The following is an 18,893-nucleotide window of genomic DNA, read 5'->3' as shown; positions in this document are numbered from 1 at the left end:
AAAAATGAATTTAACAATTTTGATCAATGAGATCACTTCATTATATTATAGGGACACATACTCTGCTGATTTCACCCATATTTCTATGTGAAGGTTTTCATATTTTGGTAAATTTGCAAGATTTACATCAACCAGCAGCTGGTTAGCTTAGCTTAGCTTAGCATAAAGACTGGAAACTCGGGGAAATGGTTAACCTGGCTCTGTCCAAAGTGAATAAGAGTTCTCATCACATTACATGATCTTCATCAGAGGTTTAATTTTATTTGAGTTTTTTTTTCCTCAAATGCGTGGTTTTCTGAAAATACTACATTTATATAAGTGATGGGATGATCACCAGTTGGAGGTAACTCTTTTATAAAACTACCTGATAAAAACAAGGGCACACCAGAGGTTGCTGTTCCTGTCTTCCAGTTGTATCATAAATACGATGACAGCTGTGTGAACACTGTTTCTTAACCCTAAATGACCCTTAGCTCAAAATATTGCTCCATGATAAACAAGCTTTTGAATTGAAGACATGCTTCAGGAGTCTGCTACAGATAATGGTAATGTTTCTTCTGTCGTAGAACATGGCTAAATACAGTGAATGCTCCATATTGGACTGGTGCTTTTTTATGCTGCACTACCCTCCCATATCTAAAACAAGTCTGTTTGATTTTATGTTTGGGACTTGTATAATAGCTTGCTCAGTTTGAGAGCAAAAACAATTCATATTTGCTCATATCTCATATAAAACATTATCCTAAACATTTTCTTATTTGTTGTACTAACATTATTTTATGGTCATTTTTTCAGTATCTTGTCACCTTTAAATGTTCAAACTGAGTTTTTGGCAAAGGAAAGGGTTAAAGTTCAATACCTTAATACAACATAGACTACTTAATGGTCTTTTATGGTCCCAAACAATGAGGAAGTAAAAATGTAGATTTTGATATAATTGAATGATTGAATGATAATTTTTGTTAATATTAGAAATTAGCTTATGATAATCACAAGTCAGTGATTGAGTAATGAATTGCCACCTTAATTTAATGATGACTGACTGGTTTGACAGCCCACAGATTTCTACTATTCACTAGGCTATACCTCAACTAATTTCAGCCTCCACAGCTGGTCCAAATAAACGCCAATAGAGTCACAGTCAGAGGCAGGAGGAGGGGACACCTCCGCCTGTCCTCTCACTCACAGGCGGGGCTCACACGTGCCCTCTACCGGCCAGACAGCGCGCACGCAGCCGCTGCTCTCCTGGAGCTGCCGGACCACTCAATCCAGGCGCAATTCAGGAATCAGGACTCACTCACACATTCCTCCTCCAAGTGTGGAGCAAGCCGGCAAGGAGCAGCCGTGTCGGCGACAGTGTCCTCACACCCCCGGACAGCACGGACAAGGGACGGAGGGCAGGGCGAAGACTTTAGATATAACACTCCCTAAAAGTATAGGTAGGATTCAAGTTGCAATAAAGAAAAGAAGAGTTGCCAGTTAACCCCGCGGCTGGGGGTTAACGCTACGACGGCGCTGTCGACATGGATAAAGTTATCAATTGCTTGTTTGCTGCGATAACCCTGCTGTTGTCCGCCCGAGGGGAAGTTTTTAAAGGTAAGAAGAATTACCTGGAGATGTTTGTACGGACAGAAAAATATGTGCAGTCTTTTTTTTTTTCAGTTTTTATGCCACAGTCGGGGAACGAAGTGGAGGGTGAATGCACTTCAACTCAGTTTGGCCACTATTTAGTCTGATAGTTTAGTCGCAATTTTACGTCTTTAACTAATGTTTATGGAGTAAAATTGGAGCATACGTGGCACCGTGAAAGCACCGCGAGTTATGTGAGGGCGGGATTTTGCAGACAAAGTTAAAAACATGATTTTTGCTCACATTTGATTTACAATTAACTGAATGTCTCAGTTTACGGTCACAACCGTGGCATTCATCAGTCGTAGGTAGCTCACCTTTGGCCGTGCCGCGCGCAGCGAGCAGGTGCGCTACGAGGCTCCGGAGCAGCTCCGCTCCGCTGCCTCCATTGGCACGATTTATATGACCGCAAGTTAAAGGAGTTCAGTGTTGGTGTCTAACTTTATCTTGATAAGTTGCTGTCTAATGTGATTAACCTCAAGAGCTCCATGCGCCGAGTTGCACCGCGCGCGGCTGGTTGTATACGGCGATGTGATAAGCCAAACAAGACCTACTGCCATTACTCCACCGTGAACTCTGTGCGAACTTCATCTCTAAAGGTCCTAGTTACCGTGTAGAAAACAAAGCTGCAGCCGCCTCAGAGTCCAGCTCCCAGCCGCACGAGCCCAGTGTGAATTATATGTGGCGCGCAGAGCTCTTCCCATCCAAAGTTTTAGTTTTATTGCTGTTTCAGCTGAAACGCAAAAACAATTCAACTTTTGTACAGAATACTAGATTCCTTATGTCATGCACCTAAGCTGTAGTTGATATTGAGCATTTGTATCTTTTAATTATTTTTATTTTTCCCTCTCTCTCTTTTTTCTCTAGTCCCTTGTTCTTAAAGAATGGATAGCTCATAAATGACACTTTCTTTAGAACTGCTCTGTCCCTGCTAGAAAGCTGTTTCTAATGGAGTGAATTGTTAAAAAGTCAATCAGTCTCTTGGTTGTTTTAAATATTTAAATAGAACTGGTTCCCTGGTACATGCTCTGGCTTCAGCTGAGAATATATTAGGAAGTATTTTTTTTTTTTTTTTACCTTAAATTTGATGGATTTGTTGTTTCACCCTGTGACAGGTTGTTGATGCAGACTTTCCCATGTAGATACAAACACCGCACTCTCACTCAAATTAAAGCTTTTCATATAGCCTACATGAGCAACTTCATTTTGTGCTAAGTCTATTCAAAGCTTTGTGGAGAGAAAAAGTTCAAGGATTAGTGCCAGATAGTGATTTGACTTATTAGAATAACTCACATAATAGTGCAGACTTTCACCTTCAGTGGTAATGGCTGTAGATTGCCCAAGGGGACTTAACATTCGGAGTCTAATTTAGTCCCTGAAGGGGTAATTTCTGCTGTCTCGACCATGGCATTATATGTGGGGAAAAAAAGGCACATTAGCCTATATTCATACCAATCAATGGAGAGACAATGAGTGTCCGGTCTGAAGGTGATCCATACTGCCAATACAATTAGAGCTGCACTTGAAAAAAAAAACTCATAAAAATATGAAATAGACTGGCTCCATGTACTTTGACTCTGGGGAAGTGGTGTGTGATTTGAAGTTGTATTTGGGATGTGTGGTCTCAGCTCCGGTCTGGATGCTGTGGGATTCAACAGACAGCTGATGCATTTTTCACAGAGCCTGTAGGGGGCAGCATGGTACACATATAATATGATGCCCAGATGATGAAGTTAAGCTGCTCAGAGTGGAGGACCAGGAGTCAGACTCATGGATCAGAATTCGGATGCACTGTGGAAACTATCAGTCGTTGCTGTGACAAAAATCACAGATCACAACTCTTGAGGCAACAAAATAACTTTGCTGCTAGAAAAAAAAAAAAAAAAAAAATTACCTTTGTGTTTTTTTTATGTGCCCCTACTTTCTCCAATCTGGTCCTGTCCCTGTCAGGGATGTTTTTACAGCTGGGATCTGACTTATTCAGAGACCCATACAGAAGATGCATTTAAACATTTTGTGATGAATAAATAATGTTTATCAGGTAGTCTGAATGCCATGGGTCAATTTTTTGTGACTGAGAGCACTCATACCCTGAAGCCCAAAGTATTCCCAGTCCATTTTTGTGTGAAGTTTATCAGTCTTGCCCGCTGGCAGCCTCAGGACTGGGAGATTTATTGGAGTGGGCCGCACTGCAGGGCTCCCAGTGGTGCCGAAACTGTCGATAAATGTGCTCCTAATTGCATGAGTGTGTGTGTAAATATGTAAACCAGGAAGAAATCAATTGGATGTGTTTTACTCTCTCAGGCTAGGTGACGGATTAGCCACACACGGATGGAGAGGTAGCGGCTAAATATGAGCCTGTGCATGCGGCCCCAGACATTTGTTATGGAGAGTATGTGCTAACAGCTCATGTGATAATTAGATCACTGAGGTAACCAGAGCACCAGTCCACTTCAGTGCGCAGTATCAGCACCTTGTGACTGTGCAGCCACAATTCGATCACAGAGAGCAGTCCTTTGGAAGTCTTTTAATTTACGCATTTAAAAAAACAAAACAAAACTGACTCTATAATCAGGATCACACTGTATCAGTTTCACCTTCCCCTTCCTCTGTGAACTTGTTAATGCAGCTGTATATCTGCTCCCAGTGGCATGGTGCCCCCCCCCCCCCAAAATCTCTTTTTGCATTCACAATGCCCACTTGGATGCTTTAGGTTCAGAGAAAAAAGTGAAAAAAAGAAAGAAATCAACACTATAAATCACTTGTTGTGTATGGCCAGTGCTTCTGTTTTCTACATTATGAGGACAGCTTTTTTTTTTTTTTTTATGCAGGGCCTGGCCTTTGATATCTATACTCTGTCTTTTGACCGAGCACATTAAATTCCAGGGAGCTGTGCGCTTTGTTATGTTTACCACCTTTTCCAGCAGCCATAAAACCTGCCTTGTTTTCTGATAGGGGTGAGCCGTGTGTTGAGAATAATGCCCATGCTCGGAGTGTCGAGCTGCAGTTTGTCATTGCAGAGTGACTGCTGCTGATAGCGTCCTGGTTGACCGATCCTGATTGCCATCCAAGCTGTGACTAAGGAGTAAAACAACACATTGGCTGCTTGGGAAGATAAAGAGCACTTCATTTGACGTCTGGCAATAATTTAGATAGTTTTTCACTATGAAATGTTTCTTTTTTTTTTTTTTCTCCTTTTGTTTTCTCCCAGCTGACTCACATTTAATAGAGACTTTTCCGAAAGGTGTCCTGATGGGTGGCAGTTGCTTTTGTGTGAGCCAGTGGAGAATGAAATTAAATATGCATGTGATTTTTTTTTTTTTTTTTTTTCTTACGCGATGACTTCAACCAATGTTGTAGGAAAAAAAAAAAAGCTCCATGGTGATTGATGATAGTACAAAGCAGAAAGTGAGGTGTCTACATTCTTCTGTAACTTTGCTTTTTAGACACTTTTATTATGATGATAATGAAGGCGGTGGAAACACAAGGATTTACTGAAGCTGTTCAAACACTGTGGGTACATGTGTGGCTTCCTCGAAAAGGGTCTGCTGAGTTTGTCAGCAAAGCTGTCGTAAGACCAATCATGGCTGGTAGATTTTGGGAGGGGGGGTGGGGGGGTGGGAGGTGTCACTTTAGAAAATTAACATTAAGAACCTGCAAACATGAAGTGCTGCTGTGTAGACTTAGACCATTCGTTTGAAGGGACTAGTCTGACAGCAGGTCTAATGAATTTCCACATGTCTTGGTGCAAGACTTCAGTACTCTTATTTTACATAGTATCTGGAGCGTGTAATTTCAGTATCTGTGAATCTTAGTTTCCCATCCAATAACAAACAACAGTGCAGTTCTTAAAGGAAAATTACACCCTTAACACTTCTGCAAAACAGCCGACAGTGATATTCCCCGCGTAGGTCCTTTTCTTCTTTGCACAGATCAATGATCAAACACAGACAACACGATATCGCATCAAGCTATTTCTAAGGCTGTCCACATTTCAAAATAAAACCTGCTATCCGAGGCATTAGCGTCAAAGGTCGAAATGTAACGTCGTTGTCTCCGAATTAAAGATCATCATCATGTTTCTAGGTTTAAAAGTCGTACCAGGAAGATGCCATCTTGTAAGAGAAGGTTATCTAACAGTTTGCTACCCCCATTAGACTTATTATAACAGGATAACAAAACACGTTGCATTCTGAGTAAAGGTCGCACAGCTTGACACATTATTCAGCTGTGTTTCCATGGGAAAAGTCAGCATCTGCTCTCTGGAAGTTGCCACAAGGGCTTCGAGTGATGAAGGAGAAGATGAAGGGAGGTTGAGGCAAAATTAACACACCAAAAAAAACAAAAAACAAAGATGTCATCACAAAATAACTCCTTAACACAGCAGATTCAGTGAGGCAGAGCAGTGCAATCCAAAGTGGACGTTTCCATTTATTTAAGTAGAAAGTGACACGACTAGCGCAGAGATCGGTATCATGGATTTCATGGTCACTTGTTGTTCCATTGTTTCTCCGACTTGTTGATGTGTTTTCGTCACGTTAGAAATGATATTTAACTGCTGCGTCAACAAACTAAGAATTAATAAAAGTGGTATTATAGGTAGGCTGAAGACAGTGACAGAAAGCGCAGTCTGTATTTGCACTATGACACATTTTTTATTTTGTTGGCTCCATACTCCCGCACCTTAGATCTAAAATCAAACAGTGAGTACGAGGTTAAAGTCTTGACTCTCACCTTTTTAATTTGCGTGTTTTTAAATCCACTTAAGATGAAGAGTGTAGCAGCTTTAGCTTTTTTAATACACAGACGCCAGTTTTAGAGCGCAGAAAGTAACATGAACTTAAAGTCATCACACTTAATCCCCCAAATAATGCAAAGGCCAAATACTGAATAATTTTTAGCATGAAGCAAGTTCATTACGGAATTTCATGACATGAGGGAATAATGTCAATTTGGAGAGTTGTCTATGTACAGTAGAGTACCAGATGTAATGGATCTGTTTCTGCCTTGATGAAGACCCTGCAAAGCCAGAACTGTTAGGCTGACTGACTAAATAAAGACTTCTAATGTAACTTTTCTCGCTCAGCCTAAGGGTGCCTGAAGAACTGAGTCTCATTTTTCTGTAATTATATTTAATATTTAGTGTAAAATCCTTTCCAAGCAAAGACCTCTAGACATCAGCAGACACTTGGTATCTTCCCTGTACTGCAGCTATCTTCACTTCCTGCTTGTTTTGGTTGTTTTTTTTTTTTGCCTTCAGTTTCACATGATAATTTGAACCGAGTCAGATGACTGACCTGACCGCTCAAGAACATTCCACTGTTTGACCATAAAAAGCCCTTTGGTTGTTTTGACTGTGTGTTTAGGATCCTTCTGCATCTCAAATCCTAAATCTCAAATGAAAAGCTTTAAGCTCACGTTAAAGTTGAAAAACACTTAAACATGAAGCGATGACCATGAAGTCAAAGTGCCGGAGAGTCAACACAACGAAGAACATGTGACTGTCCAAGTATGGACCACACTGTAAGTATGGAAATTGGTTAAGTGTTGGCCTATCACAAGCACTTTCCAGCAAAAGAAAGTGAGTAAAATCTTGGAACGCAAAGTCTACCAATATGGTTCATCATCTTCATATCCCTGGAGTGCCACTCCACATTCAATCATTAGCTGTTGATTTGCAAGTGATTTTATTTACATTCTTGAGAGGTAGTAATAGTTTGAAGTTCACTCTCGAGGCGGCTGATGTGGCTATGTTATCTGGGAGCTCTGCAGTGGAATGATAATTGGCCTTGAGATGTGACTGTGTGAAGGATGCTGGACAAACAGAGATGCTCTAATTATACACAGCTCCTTCTTCAAATGAAGAGGATAAAAGCTAATGAATCGCACACAGGCCAGCACAGGGGCTGCCTAATGAAGAGAGAGTGAGAGACAGAGAGGGAGGGTGTTTGTGAGAGAGAGAGAGAGAGAGAGAGAGAGTGTTTGTGTGTGTTAGGCATGCTCGAACAATTCTGTGATCTCATCACCATGTCTAAAAAAAAAAAAAGAAAAATATCCTCGGTAGAAAAACAACTTACTATGCAGCGGATCATGTTTACAGAAGTCTGCATTCGTTGTAGGTGGCTCAGAGAGTCCAGGCACACAGGAACATTTCACTAATTAATGCTCCAAGGGTCTCAATTGTTATTAATGGCGAGGAGAAGGAGGAGGGGAAGCAGGGAGGAGTGGGAGAAGCAGTTTAAATCAGGACATTACAGTGTGTCTACTCAATTGATTGTTAGGCCTCCTCTCTGAATACCAGGGTGGATGTCAGCTCACTTGTACTCACATTTTTCTTTTTTATTTAAATTGTTCACTCCTGCTATCTTGAGAATTAAATCTGTATCAGTGGCCGACGACTGGCCGCCACACATTAATTGTTTCACGCTCAGATTGAATTGACCCCGACCCCGGCACATTCCTCCTCAGAACCTGCTGTTCAATCAGCTGGTTTCTGTTCAGCATTGTCGCCTATAACCCACGGATTATTATGTGAATTGAAATTGATTCTGATAGAGCACACTTTGATATTTGGTTCATGTGAGCATGTGGCCTTGACCTGAAGTTTTTGCGGCTTAATTTCAAATCTGTCACATAAAACCCCGCTGCTGACCGCTTTGATGCCGGAGTCGCGCAGTTGACAAGACTTAAAGTTTTGTCTGTAATTTCGTGAATAACTCAAGTTGCCTCTTTCATGGGACAAGTGCACTTGCTAACTCAGAGGAGACTCTGTTTCATGCCAAGAGGCTGTCAGTATAGGCTGCTGCTCCTCGCACAGCTCGTGTAGGTGGTGGAACTGCAGGGGAGGGGATGGATGGGTGGGTGCGTGGGTGGGTTGGTGGGGGGGGCGCTGCTAGTGCTGTTTCACCTTGTCTCCTGTTATTTATTAAGCTTCTGTCAAGGCTCAGGCAGTAGGCAGGTGTACATCCCTCCTCCCCCTCCTCCACCTCTCCCAATCCGGGCCTTATGAGTATAACCAGGGGCAAAATTCTCCATTACTGTCAGTCTGAATCTGTTGCCGTCACATTAGCGCACGTCATCCAGTCATTAATGCATTAGGCCTTGTTTGAGTGCCAGTTATTTGAATTGGCTTTTACACTGTCTATTTGCCCTTGTGCTAAAAGCTGCCTTGGCTGAACCTGTTGACCATTTAACTGTTCAATAATGAAGCGATCCCTGAGGATGAATTAGGCCTCAGTGGTGCTGTTGAATAATGGTTATTAGGACGTGGAAAAAACAAAAGGAAGCATCATATACATTTTTTACCGCCTTTTAACGGGGACGTTCAGCAAATTTGAACTTTTATTTACCAACTGTGCCGTATGTTTTTCATGCAGCTGTATTCCTGTAGCATATGATCTCCCCACTAACAGTCCAGTACACTATTATCCACCCTTATCCTCCACTTCTTCCTCCCAAAGCAGAATGTACCTGATTATACTCCTATCGGTCACACTCTGGCGCCTATTTGGAGGCTGTTATCTGTTTGTGGTGGAGACTCCTCGGGGAAGCATACAGCCGATAAGAGACTGTTGTTCTGTAAACAGCCCTCTGACCTCCTCAGGCTGGGCTTGGCTCCTTTTCAAATGGGCCTCCTTTGTATTGGCCCCTAAGCTCAAACCACCGTGTGACTGATTCCCCAGGGGGAGGTTTAATGGCATTACTGTACGCTCCGCACCGCGCAGGGTGGTCACTCCGGAGCTGTCAGAGCCGGAGGGGGGGGTTGTCCATGCCTTCAGAAGCGGAGGGAGGCGGTGAGAATAAGGCGGTGGAAACGATGCTGGAGAAAAGATGTACTGTTGTCTCTTGCGCAACATTCGTAAAATGAGGATGATAATGTGAATGACCCCTTTATGCCCTTAAACTCGCAGTAGCTTGTGGGAATGGAATTATCAGATGGTACAGAAGTGTTTTCCTTTACTGTCAATCACAATTTTAGTTTTTAACCAAGTGGCAAACCTCTTATCACAACGTAAATTATATTCTCACTTGTGCTTCTCCCTGTGACAGTCTGTTAACTCACTGAAATCTGACACGAGCCACGTGTGCAGTAATAGCTCTTCTGGGGACAACTTGGCTAACTGCTGGACCGTCCACTATCAGGGACAATCAGTCAGCACCACTGATGTCTGCTCGGTTCCTAACACATTCCTTGTTTAATTTGCCAACATGCCTGAGAAAACAATGCATTGAGAATCAGTAGCCATGGGCTGTAATGCAGCAAACCGTTGTACCAAATCACTTCGGTGTTAAACACTGCTTCATCGCAACAGCTATTGAGACACACAGCTGCAGGGCCCGTGTTAAAGACAGAGCAAACACAAAACAATAACTGGAAAGATGATGCTTGGCTTGAAGCTTTGACGCCCACCCTGTAATCAGAGTTTGCCTCGCTAAAGAAATTACAGGGCACAGGAGTCATTAGAAGTGTGGGTGCAGCTCTGCATTGCAAACGGAAACAAAGTTGAAAACACATGTTTTTGGAATAATGCACATCTGAATAAACAAACCGGTGAAAACCTGACAAGTTGATTGCAATGATAGTACACTGCCTGCCAGGAAGATAGATTCACTTGGATGTGAGACTTCGTGGTATTGGGGCGTATAAGGAGTAATTAATGTGGAAAGCCTCGAGCACCAGTTGGTTTAACACCAACGTTATCATCAGTCCCACCGCCTCAGCTTCGCATATCATGACAAATAGCACCCGACTTGAACAAGGTAGAATAGAATTAACTTGACATGATTGTTATATTATTTAGACTTTGTTGGATTTTCAGTTTGAAAGCAGTTTGTCCGGTTGTCTTTCTGCACACTAGCCTGGAGAGCTGCAACTGAAATGCCCTGAACACAATGTGAATATTTTTCTGTAGTGTGAATATCATTACCCACTGCTGAAGCTAAGGTTTGCAAACACATCTTTTCCCTGTCCTACTAAGTCTTTGAGCAAGTCCCAAGGCTAACCAAGGATTTCCCCATTGCCATTCCCAGATCTCTAAATGGGGCATTATTCATAATAGGATCCCAGCTGAAGGTAGGCTGTAGAAACTCTTATAAAAAAAAAAAAAGGGGGCAGGGACAAGAAAAAATCCTGAGCTGCTGGATTCACACCATTTTCTATTGCTTGTCATGGTGTTGGCTGCTGTACTCCTTAACATTTACACAATTTGTTGCCTTTATTTAATGAAGACAGCCTGCTAGCTGCTAGTAGAGTGCTACAAGGATTACATATTTTTGTAGGCCAACCTGGAAGTTAGCATCACCCTGGTTCCCTTGACAAAAAGCCAATGGCAGCACGCTATTAGCTTGTGGCTAGCTAAAATACATTTAAAAAACAGAAAAAAGGCAATACAAACAAGAGAGCTGTTGACTACTTAATCTAAATATTTCTTTACTTCTTCTTAATTGTCTATTGCTTGTCTTGGTGTTGGCCAGTGTATTTATAATTTTTGGAATTAGCCATCTCTTCCTAATTTGTTCATTTACCTGCCACAGATAGCAAGTCATCGTTTCAACAGTAACTATCCAACTGCACAAAACAGGGGCGTTACCGCTGTTCAGCATATAATCCCTCCTTTGACACATTGTATGCTTGATGACTAGGTTTTTCTAGAGTCGCTGAGAGTGAGTTCATGTCAGATTAAAACACATCAAAGAAGCTATTTGTAATTTTTGCTATTGCAACATAGCCAGCGTTAGCATGCTAACCAGCCCGCCCCGGCCCGTCTCGTCACTTTCCGATAGCGACTCACTTTAGTCTCAAATCTGCCCTGAAGGCATAGTGCTGCTCGGAGGGCGTATTCCTCTTGTATTATAAAGACAACAATGGCTGAAGCGCTCGCTGAAGGGACAATCACCACCTGCTCCCAGCAAGAAACCACGTTTGGTGGCAGAGAAAACTGACAAATAGCCCCATTAAAACAAGTTGACCTTTTAACACTAATTAAAAAAAAAAAAAAATCGATACGTCTCTCATTTCCCATTTATTTTGTCATTATCGTACAAGTAATTTAACAAATTGCTTGTGGTCCTTTTGATAGCTGGCTCTGTTTTCTGAGCATGTATTTCAGTCCATTCTGCATCACATTCGTTGAAGCCAAAATGAACCCGAAGGTGAATCATTTCAGTGCCAGAACTTATATCCAACCTACTCATGTCCTTGTCAGCCTTATGACTTCATTAAATCATTTATTACTTCTATAATTCCATGTCTACAGTCAGAAATTGTAGAAAAATTTAATATTTTATATTAGCCGTGTAACATACCCACTTTACCTAACTTGAGACTGACACTGGATGGATGTTGTTGCATACACTGCGGTGTAACCGAAGGGGAAACTTTACTGAACATATGAACATGAGAAAAACTAAGTGTGTGAATTTTCCATATACCACTCGGTCCTCCCTTGGACAGGCCGATGCGGCTCATCTCTGGAGCAGCTCCACAGCCACATTTAGTCACTGGGAAGATGCAGCAGCATCAAACAGTGCAGATCAGGATTGCGGTGGCCTGGTGAGGCAGAGGCATGCTGCCTGGGTTCAGAGGATGAATAATTCACTCCCATGAGCCCAGACTTCTTGCCATAAGACTAATATTCAACAGCACCTGTGTGTCTGAAACCCCCCCCCCCAACCCACAGGTTCCTTTCCCTGGGGAAAACCTCACCCCTGCATCACCCCAGCTGTGCTTTCTCCAAACTGTCAGAATAGCATAGCTGTGGCTGAAACGCTGTGATGGGAGGACAGAAATGTACAGAGGAAATGTAGTTCAGTCCACAGTAGGCTGCTGTGTGACTGGACTCAGAAATACGGAGAAAAGTTTGGACATAATTAGGGCTGGGTTACGAAGCTCTATATTTTTTGGGTACCCTCTATAATGTAGCACTGAATATTGGAAATAACAAAAGCTGGCATTAAATGTCTGCTTATTCTTTGACCATATAGCCCCTGATTTAACCATTTTCTGAGAACACAGCACAAGATTCATTTAGTAACTGAATTCTCATCATCAGATGCAGTTTTTCCCAGTTGTGATGGAATTATAAATGTTTAAATTTAAAAAAATTTTCTCAGCACTTGAGTGATTTCTCATCTATATTGGTTAACATGTAAGATGACTGCTGTTTCCAAGGTTGAATATGAATTAACCCTCAACATTTCCAATTTTAGTTATTATTTATTATTTGGTTAAAACTCTTATTCAGACGCTTGTGTACGGCATTTTTATTATCACCAAAATGCGGGCAGCCTCTTGGCGCTGGTATTGGCGCTGATCAGCTCCAGGTTGATCTTGGCTTTTGCAGTCAGGTGTCATAGTTTTATCATGTCATTATTTTATGCTTGATAATGGCAAAACTGACATGATTTTCATTGGAGATCAACACACTGAATTTTCTTCCCCTCTTCCAATCATTCTGCATTTCATCATTCAGCCTTCATTTCTATAATTATCCCAACAAAAGACGCAGAAGCGCTGACAGATCGACTGCGTCCAAGCATGCATGTTTGTAGGCGTTTGTGCACATAAACATGTGGACAGTGTTTATAGTGTGTGAATCTCTCACACTTTCCACAAGTATGCACTTGGATGTGTGTTGTTGCCAGGATTGGTATCTTGTGTCTATGTGTCACATGTGTGCGTACGTGCACCATGTTTTCCTCCTCATCGCTGTGTGTCAGGTAGCAGACCCATCGCAGGCTTATTATCAGGGATGTGACAGAAGGCGGCAGGCAGCAGCACCGATCCCTTAATGAAACCTGGGCCCTGGCTAATTGGTGACACCGTGGCGCGAGGGAATGAAAGAGGCAGTAACCAGACTGGCAGGACGAAAGGAGAGGACAGCGGGTCCAGCCCTCACACCAGTGAATTAAGCCCGTCATGTTCATTTGTAGTACACGCAGTAGGAGGGAACACCTACACTCTTCTCATCAAAATCCTCAACTCCCCGCTGTTGACCCAAGATAGCTCCCGTAACCACCATTTTCTACTCAGCAGAGCTTTCCTTTACAATCTTCTCCTTTTCATTATGCGCCGTCAAGTCATTCTCTTTTGCTCTCACTTTCAAAGAGTCCGGATTGACCAGGATGAACCTTTGTCCCTTTTCTTCATGGTGGTCGGGTTTTATCATGGATTGGCATGTGTTTAAGTAAAGTAATCACATGGAGTTGTGCTTGTAACAAAAGCCAGTTGGATTTAAAGTGAGGCTACTTTTGAAAGAAAAAGTTCAAATCATAATCAGTGCACCCGTAAGCCATATTGACAATACAGCAGTAAAACAAGGGTCTTGGTATCACCAGTAGCTTACTGTGGCTAATATTAGCTAATGTTAGCAAACTTATATTGCTCTATAACATACAGTGCTGATTCAGTCCAATGACTTAATGACTCGTCTGTACTTGTGCTACAGTACATTTCAACTGTTACCATTAGCATTAACTTAAGTATTACCTATTAATTCCCACTTCCACTAGCAAGTTGCATATGATTGCATTAAAAACGAAGTCCAGATAATATAAAGAGCATATTCTCTCTACAGTCTATATCCATGCAGAAAGTGTCCGTTCTACCTGCTGGGGGTTGTTTTGTCTATGTTCACCTCTGATATTTCTGCTGCCTCCTCAATACAGTGGACATGGAAGGAATTTATTATTGGTGCTCACATGATTTAAAAAAATTCAACAGCAAAGTGTCTTTCTAGAAACAGTTTGCTGATTAATCCACTGACCTCGCTGTGAAACGGCGATACGAAACCTGTTGAAATGGTGTAACCTGAACCGTGCAGACATTTCACACAGATATCTCAAAAGCTGGGCAAATGAAACTAACGTTACCTGTACAGTTAGATACCACCAGTTGTAAGTGAGTAAATATGTTTCTTTTGTAATTCGGTTAAACACCCCTCTAAGCTTGGACTGAATGGATGTGCCTGAGGCTGCCGGTAGTTCTTCCTGCCTCGCACTGTCTGACCACTCCGCCTCATAGGAAGCCAGTTTAGCTCCCTTATGTCCACCAGAGCTCGAGGCTTCCTTCCAGCGTGTCAGAGCTGACCTTTCTCTGTTGGTAGGAGGAGTAGCATACAGCCGGCCTCTATCTGTCACGCTCCCAGCTGTGTTTATGCCTCAGAAAGGACCACAGGGGCCTACTCTCATGTTATGTGGAGTAATAGCAAATGAGGTACAGTATGAGTCGTGTTGCTCTGCTGCTCTCATACTGATGGCTGCTATTTGCCCCATTTATTTCTATCACCAATCATTATCCGCCATTGAAATTTAGAATTATATGGGCCATCTTAAACGTTCATTACGAAGACCGACTTACTCTAACATATAGCCAGCATTTCATTAAGTTAAAGAGCTGTATAAAGAAGTGATTCGCATTGCAGCTTAGGAAAGATTAATCCTGGGACTAAAAGGTGTTCAAATCCCTGTCTGTCCTCCATCTTCACCGCTTCACATCTGAGGCTAAGCTCGCTTGTCCCAGAAGATCGGGATGAAAGATCCGGGTGGTTTGACCATGTTGTTTTAGACCCTGCATGTAATGACCTGATCAAACAATCCTCTGTGCTCATGGGCTGACAAACATCACAACAAATCAGATTTCCTTCCACTTCACTTCTCTCCTTCTGACTCAAGTGACAGATCTAGCCCAAGTCTGTGATCTGTCTGTCCTCGACTACACGGGGAGATCAAACAAGGCAAAAAACCATTTACATAAAAGATTATGTATGAGTCGTAATTAGTGCCTGCCTCAGCAGTGACAACAGAAAAATATGTGATTTGGGCTGGGAGATGAAACGAAGGTGGGATGAGATTCATAATAACCAGGTCTGAGCTTTAGTGTCACATTTTTAATTGAAGAAATCCCCAGAGATTGTCCAGCTTTTCCAGGGGCACCTGACTCACAAAAAAAAGAGAGATTAGGATTAGTTTTATTAATTTTTGTTAATGCATTCATGCACATTCATTTCATCCAAGATAATTACGTTTTGATGGCAGGCCTCCTAATTTCATATGCCCATGTGTACTGCTGCAGTGTGTATCTCTTAAACACATTCCGCTGAACTCCATCCTATAAAATTAGGTTATTTCATCCTCCAGATCCTATTCAAAATTACATGTAGTTGTCATATTACATCAGGGTACTACATTGCGGTTTAGAATGAGTGATGCAAGATCATCGCTGTAGGCAAAAGATGGATTTTTGCTACTCTCTACTACAGTGGGTAACTGTATTTATTGCATGTGGAGAATTTTCCTGAGGATGTGTCAATTGGCAAAGCTGTAAGAGAAATCTTTTTAATGTGTCTGTTCTACAGCCCGTCATTAGAGGCAATTTCCATGCCACAAAGAGGGTCAGCAGACGGGGTCACATTGTTTTGTGTGCTCATTGGACTATTATCTGGAATTGCGGAAGAAGACAATTTTTGAAATTTCATTCTAATCGTTATAAGTAGCCCGGTGAGATGGAAGTTCATCTTGTACAGTTGTAAAAGGGTACGATTTTCAGAAGTTAAATAGGATGCCCTCGGATGTGTGCACCTTATCTCGCACTAATACACTCGCACACGCACACGCTGTGGAGCAGTGACAGTGGCGGGGCATAGAGGCTTATCCTCCGGTGGGAGGAGCTGACATTTACTCTGAAAATTCACCTTTGGTTTTTTTGCCTCTGGATTTACGATATCCCTCTTATCTAGATTCCATCACAATTTTTCATTACTGTTGTACTCTAGCAGTGTGTGACTTTGTGTCACGGCTTGTAAGGTTTGCCCACAGAGAGTGAAAAAATTAGTTGTCTGAACAGTTTGGTCTTGCATCGCTGATGTTTCTTAAAATGCAATCATCTTGAAGATATGCATTGACATTTTAGACGCGTGCATTAGGCCTGCATCATGGCCTCTTGCCATGACGTTGGACTGGAGACCCGACAGTCCGCTGGCTGCAGTGGTGGTACATTCAAACCCTGCGTTTTAATTAATGTTTCGCCTGAGTTGCTCCAATTCTGTCAATCCCTAATTCCAGGAGGGATATTATCCTTTGCCCGTTAATAAGTTTTTAAACATCGTTTCAATTTACTTGGGAATATGTAGAGATTTGCTTAACATGTTTAATATATCTACAGTATTGCTCTCATAGGAGAAAGTCAACAACAGCTGTCTAGCAGGCTTGATTTTTCCATGAACATTTTCTTAGCTGTCAAATCTCGTCCACTGTGTGTGTGTGTGTGTGTGTGTGTGTGTGTGTGTGTGTGTGTGTGTGTGTGTGTGTGTGTGTGTTCTGACAATACTGAAAAGCACTGTCCTTGGATAGAAGTGGTCCCCTGAATCTGAGGATATGGTTACAACTTGCTTTAGAGTCTGACAGCACATGGGATGCAAAGCAAAGCTGAACCTGACCTAGCCCTGGGTTGTCTAATTTCTTGAAATGAATGTCATGTAAAACAGCTTCCAGTTTGGGTCCAGAGACAGGCTGAATTCCACCCCAGCTGGCATGTATGATGATAATACTCCTTAATATCTGGCAGCACACAGTTTGATACTCGGTATAACGAGGAACACGCTTGAAATACAGATAATTCCCCCAAACGTGCACGCTCTATCAGACAGATCACATTTTATTGTTGCTCAGTGGTGAGATCAGGGCTGACCAAGTGATTTTTGGTGCCAACAAAACAATGACACATTGACCAGAGATCTTTTAAACGATACCAGGCAAGGACAAACAGGCAGCAATTATCCTGTATTATTTGTACTTACTGCTTTACTCGGAGTGCGAATTGAGCAGTCATCAAGTTTGCTAACCCAATCAGCTTGCTGATATAGCTAAAGATACTTTCACTGAGCCATAGGTGAATTATAGACCATTTAGCATCAAATTGATGATATCAAGTCAACTGAAATTGATTTACGTGCCGCAAAATCACAATTTTCTGACAACCTCAACCATTAGACCTGATAAGTGTAAGGAAAATCTCAGTTAAAAATAATACGATCAAAAGATGTTTAAGTCAAGGTTCTGTTGGAGTATGAAGATTCAGTCTTGATTTTGGACACATTAGATTGAGAAGAAATTCTCACTTCATATTTCACCTTTGAGCTTTTTCCAAAGCTTTCCAGGCTGCCTTTGCTTGAGAAGTGAAAGATTTTCTAGATGCCAAGGCTCAGTATGGTTTCGAAAGACTGTGAGGATATTTTAGTGGGAAATAGACAAATCCGTGCTTATTAGGAAGCTTCTTGTCCAGCCTGTGATGTGGATATGGCAGAGGAAACCAGCTGTAGCCCACCCTGCGTGCTTTCCTCGCATGTTGTTTCCGTAGCCTGAGGACATGACGCGGGCCTCCGGAGGCGAGGTATCTTCCGAGCAGAGACCTATCTGCAGAGACGGGGAGCACTTGGAAAGACGGATACCTCAGCCAGGCGCCTGCTGCCATTTAACAGTCTCACCCTACTCTGAACTGACAGTTCTGTTTTACCATCTCTCGTCCGACTCATCGCCCCCGCTATGCTGCTGTCGCCATAAACTTGTGTACAGGAAAAACACAGGGCTCTAGATGTGATGGCGGGGAAGGGAAAGCTTATTCCTGAGCACAAACAGAACCTGTAGCCTCACAGTATATGTGTCTTTGAATTGTCCTTCTGCAGTCGGCCAGACTTGGGATACTGAGGGGGGGAGTGTGATGCAGCCTCGCTCCCAAGGGAGACCGGTGAGCCTGATGAGCTCCCCGCAGCCAGGCCAGGTGCTCCTTTTCGGAGTCACGGGGGCAGCGCAAAGATCCTGCGGTACCACGGGAGGGAGGATTGACATGATAACATATCCAACCAACTCCCTGCGCCACCCGGCAGCACGACCACACAGCTTAATCCTCTCTCTGCGAGGGCAGAGCCGAAACACTCGTTCCCCTCCTCGCTCAATCCTCTGTCAAAACAAGGGGGTTTTGTCAGCCATGAGGGGTGTTGCATCCTTCTCAGTCCCTGCCAACGGAAGCGCTATTACTGCCTGCCAATGCCCCGGGAAAAAAAAAGAATACCCAATATGCATATTATTCTAATACCAGCCGTCAGTGCCTGGAATTACTCGGCATGATAGCATAATGAATGCGGTGCCTTGTAGGTTTCTACATAAAGCTGTTTTGCCACTCGGATGAATAATTCATACTAGCCCAGAGGCAATGGATCATCCAGGCAAGAACTAAGAAAATTAACTACCAATTAGTGTTTATTTATGGG

General features: G+C 42.5%; 1 protein-coding gene across 9 annotated transcripts in view; it reads left to right on the top strand.

Moving 5' to 3' along the window:
- The first annotated feature begins 1,288 nt into the window (after nucleotides 1-1,288).
- Nucleotides 1,289-18,893, top strand: part of LOC130179264 (receptor-type tyrosine-protein phosphatase mu-like) — a 149,780-nt gene continuing 132,175 nt past the window's right edge. For all 9 annotated transcript variants that reach the window (XM_056392138.1, XM_056392145.1, XM_056392144.1 and 6 more), the window contains exon 1: nucleotides 1,289-1,596. In XM_056392138.1, the coding sequence (XP_056248113.1) occupies nucleotides 1,524-1,596 (73 nt within the window). In that variant the 5' untranslated portion in view covers nucleotides 1,289-1,523. The remainder of the gene's footprint in view (nucleotides 1,597-18,893) is intronic.

The sequence above is a fragment of the Seriola aureovittata genome, chromosome 12 (assembly GCF_021018895.1).
Source record: "Seriola aureovittata isolate HTS-2021-v1 ecotype China chromosome 12, ASM2101889v1, whole genome shotgun sequence".
Classification (NCBI taxonomy): domain Eukaryota; kingdom Metazoa; phylum Chordata; class Actinopteri; order Carangiformes; family Carangidae; genus Seriola; species Seriola aureovittata.
Note: the sequence above shows the minus strand (reverse complement) of the source record. Positions and strands in the feature narration are given on the sequence as shown.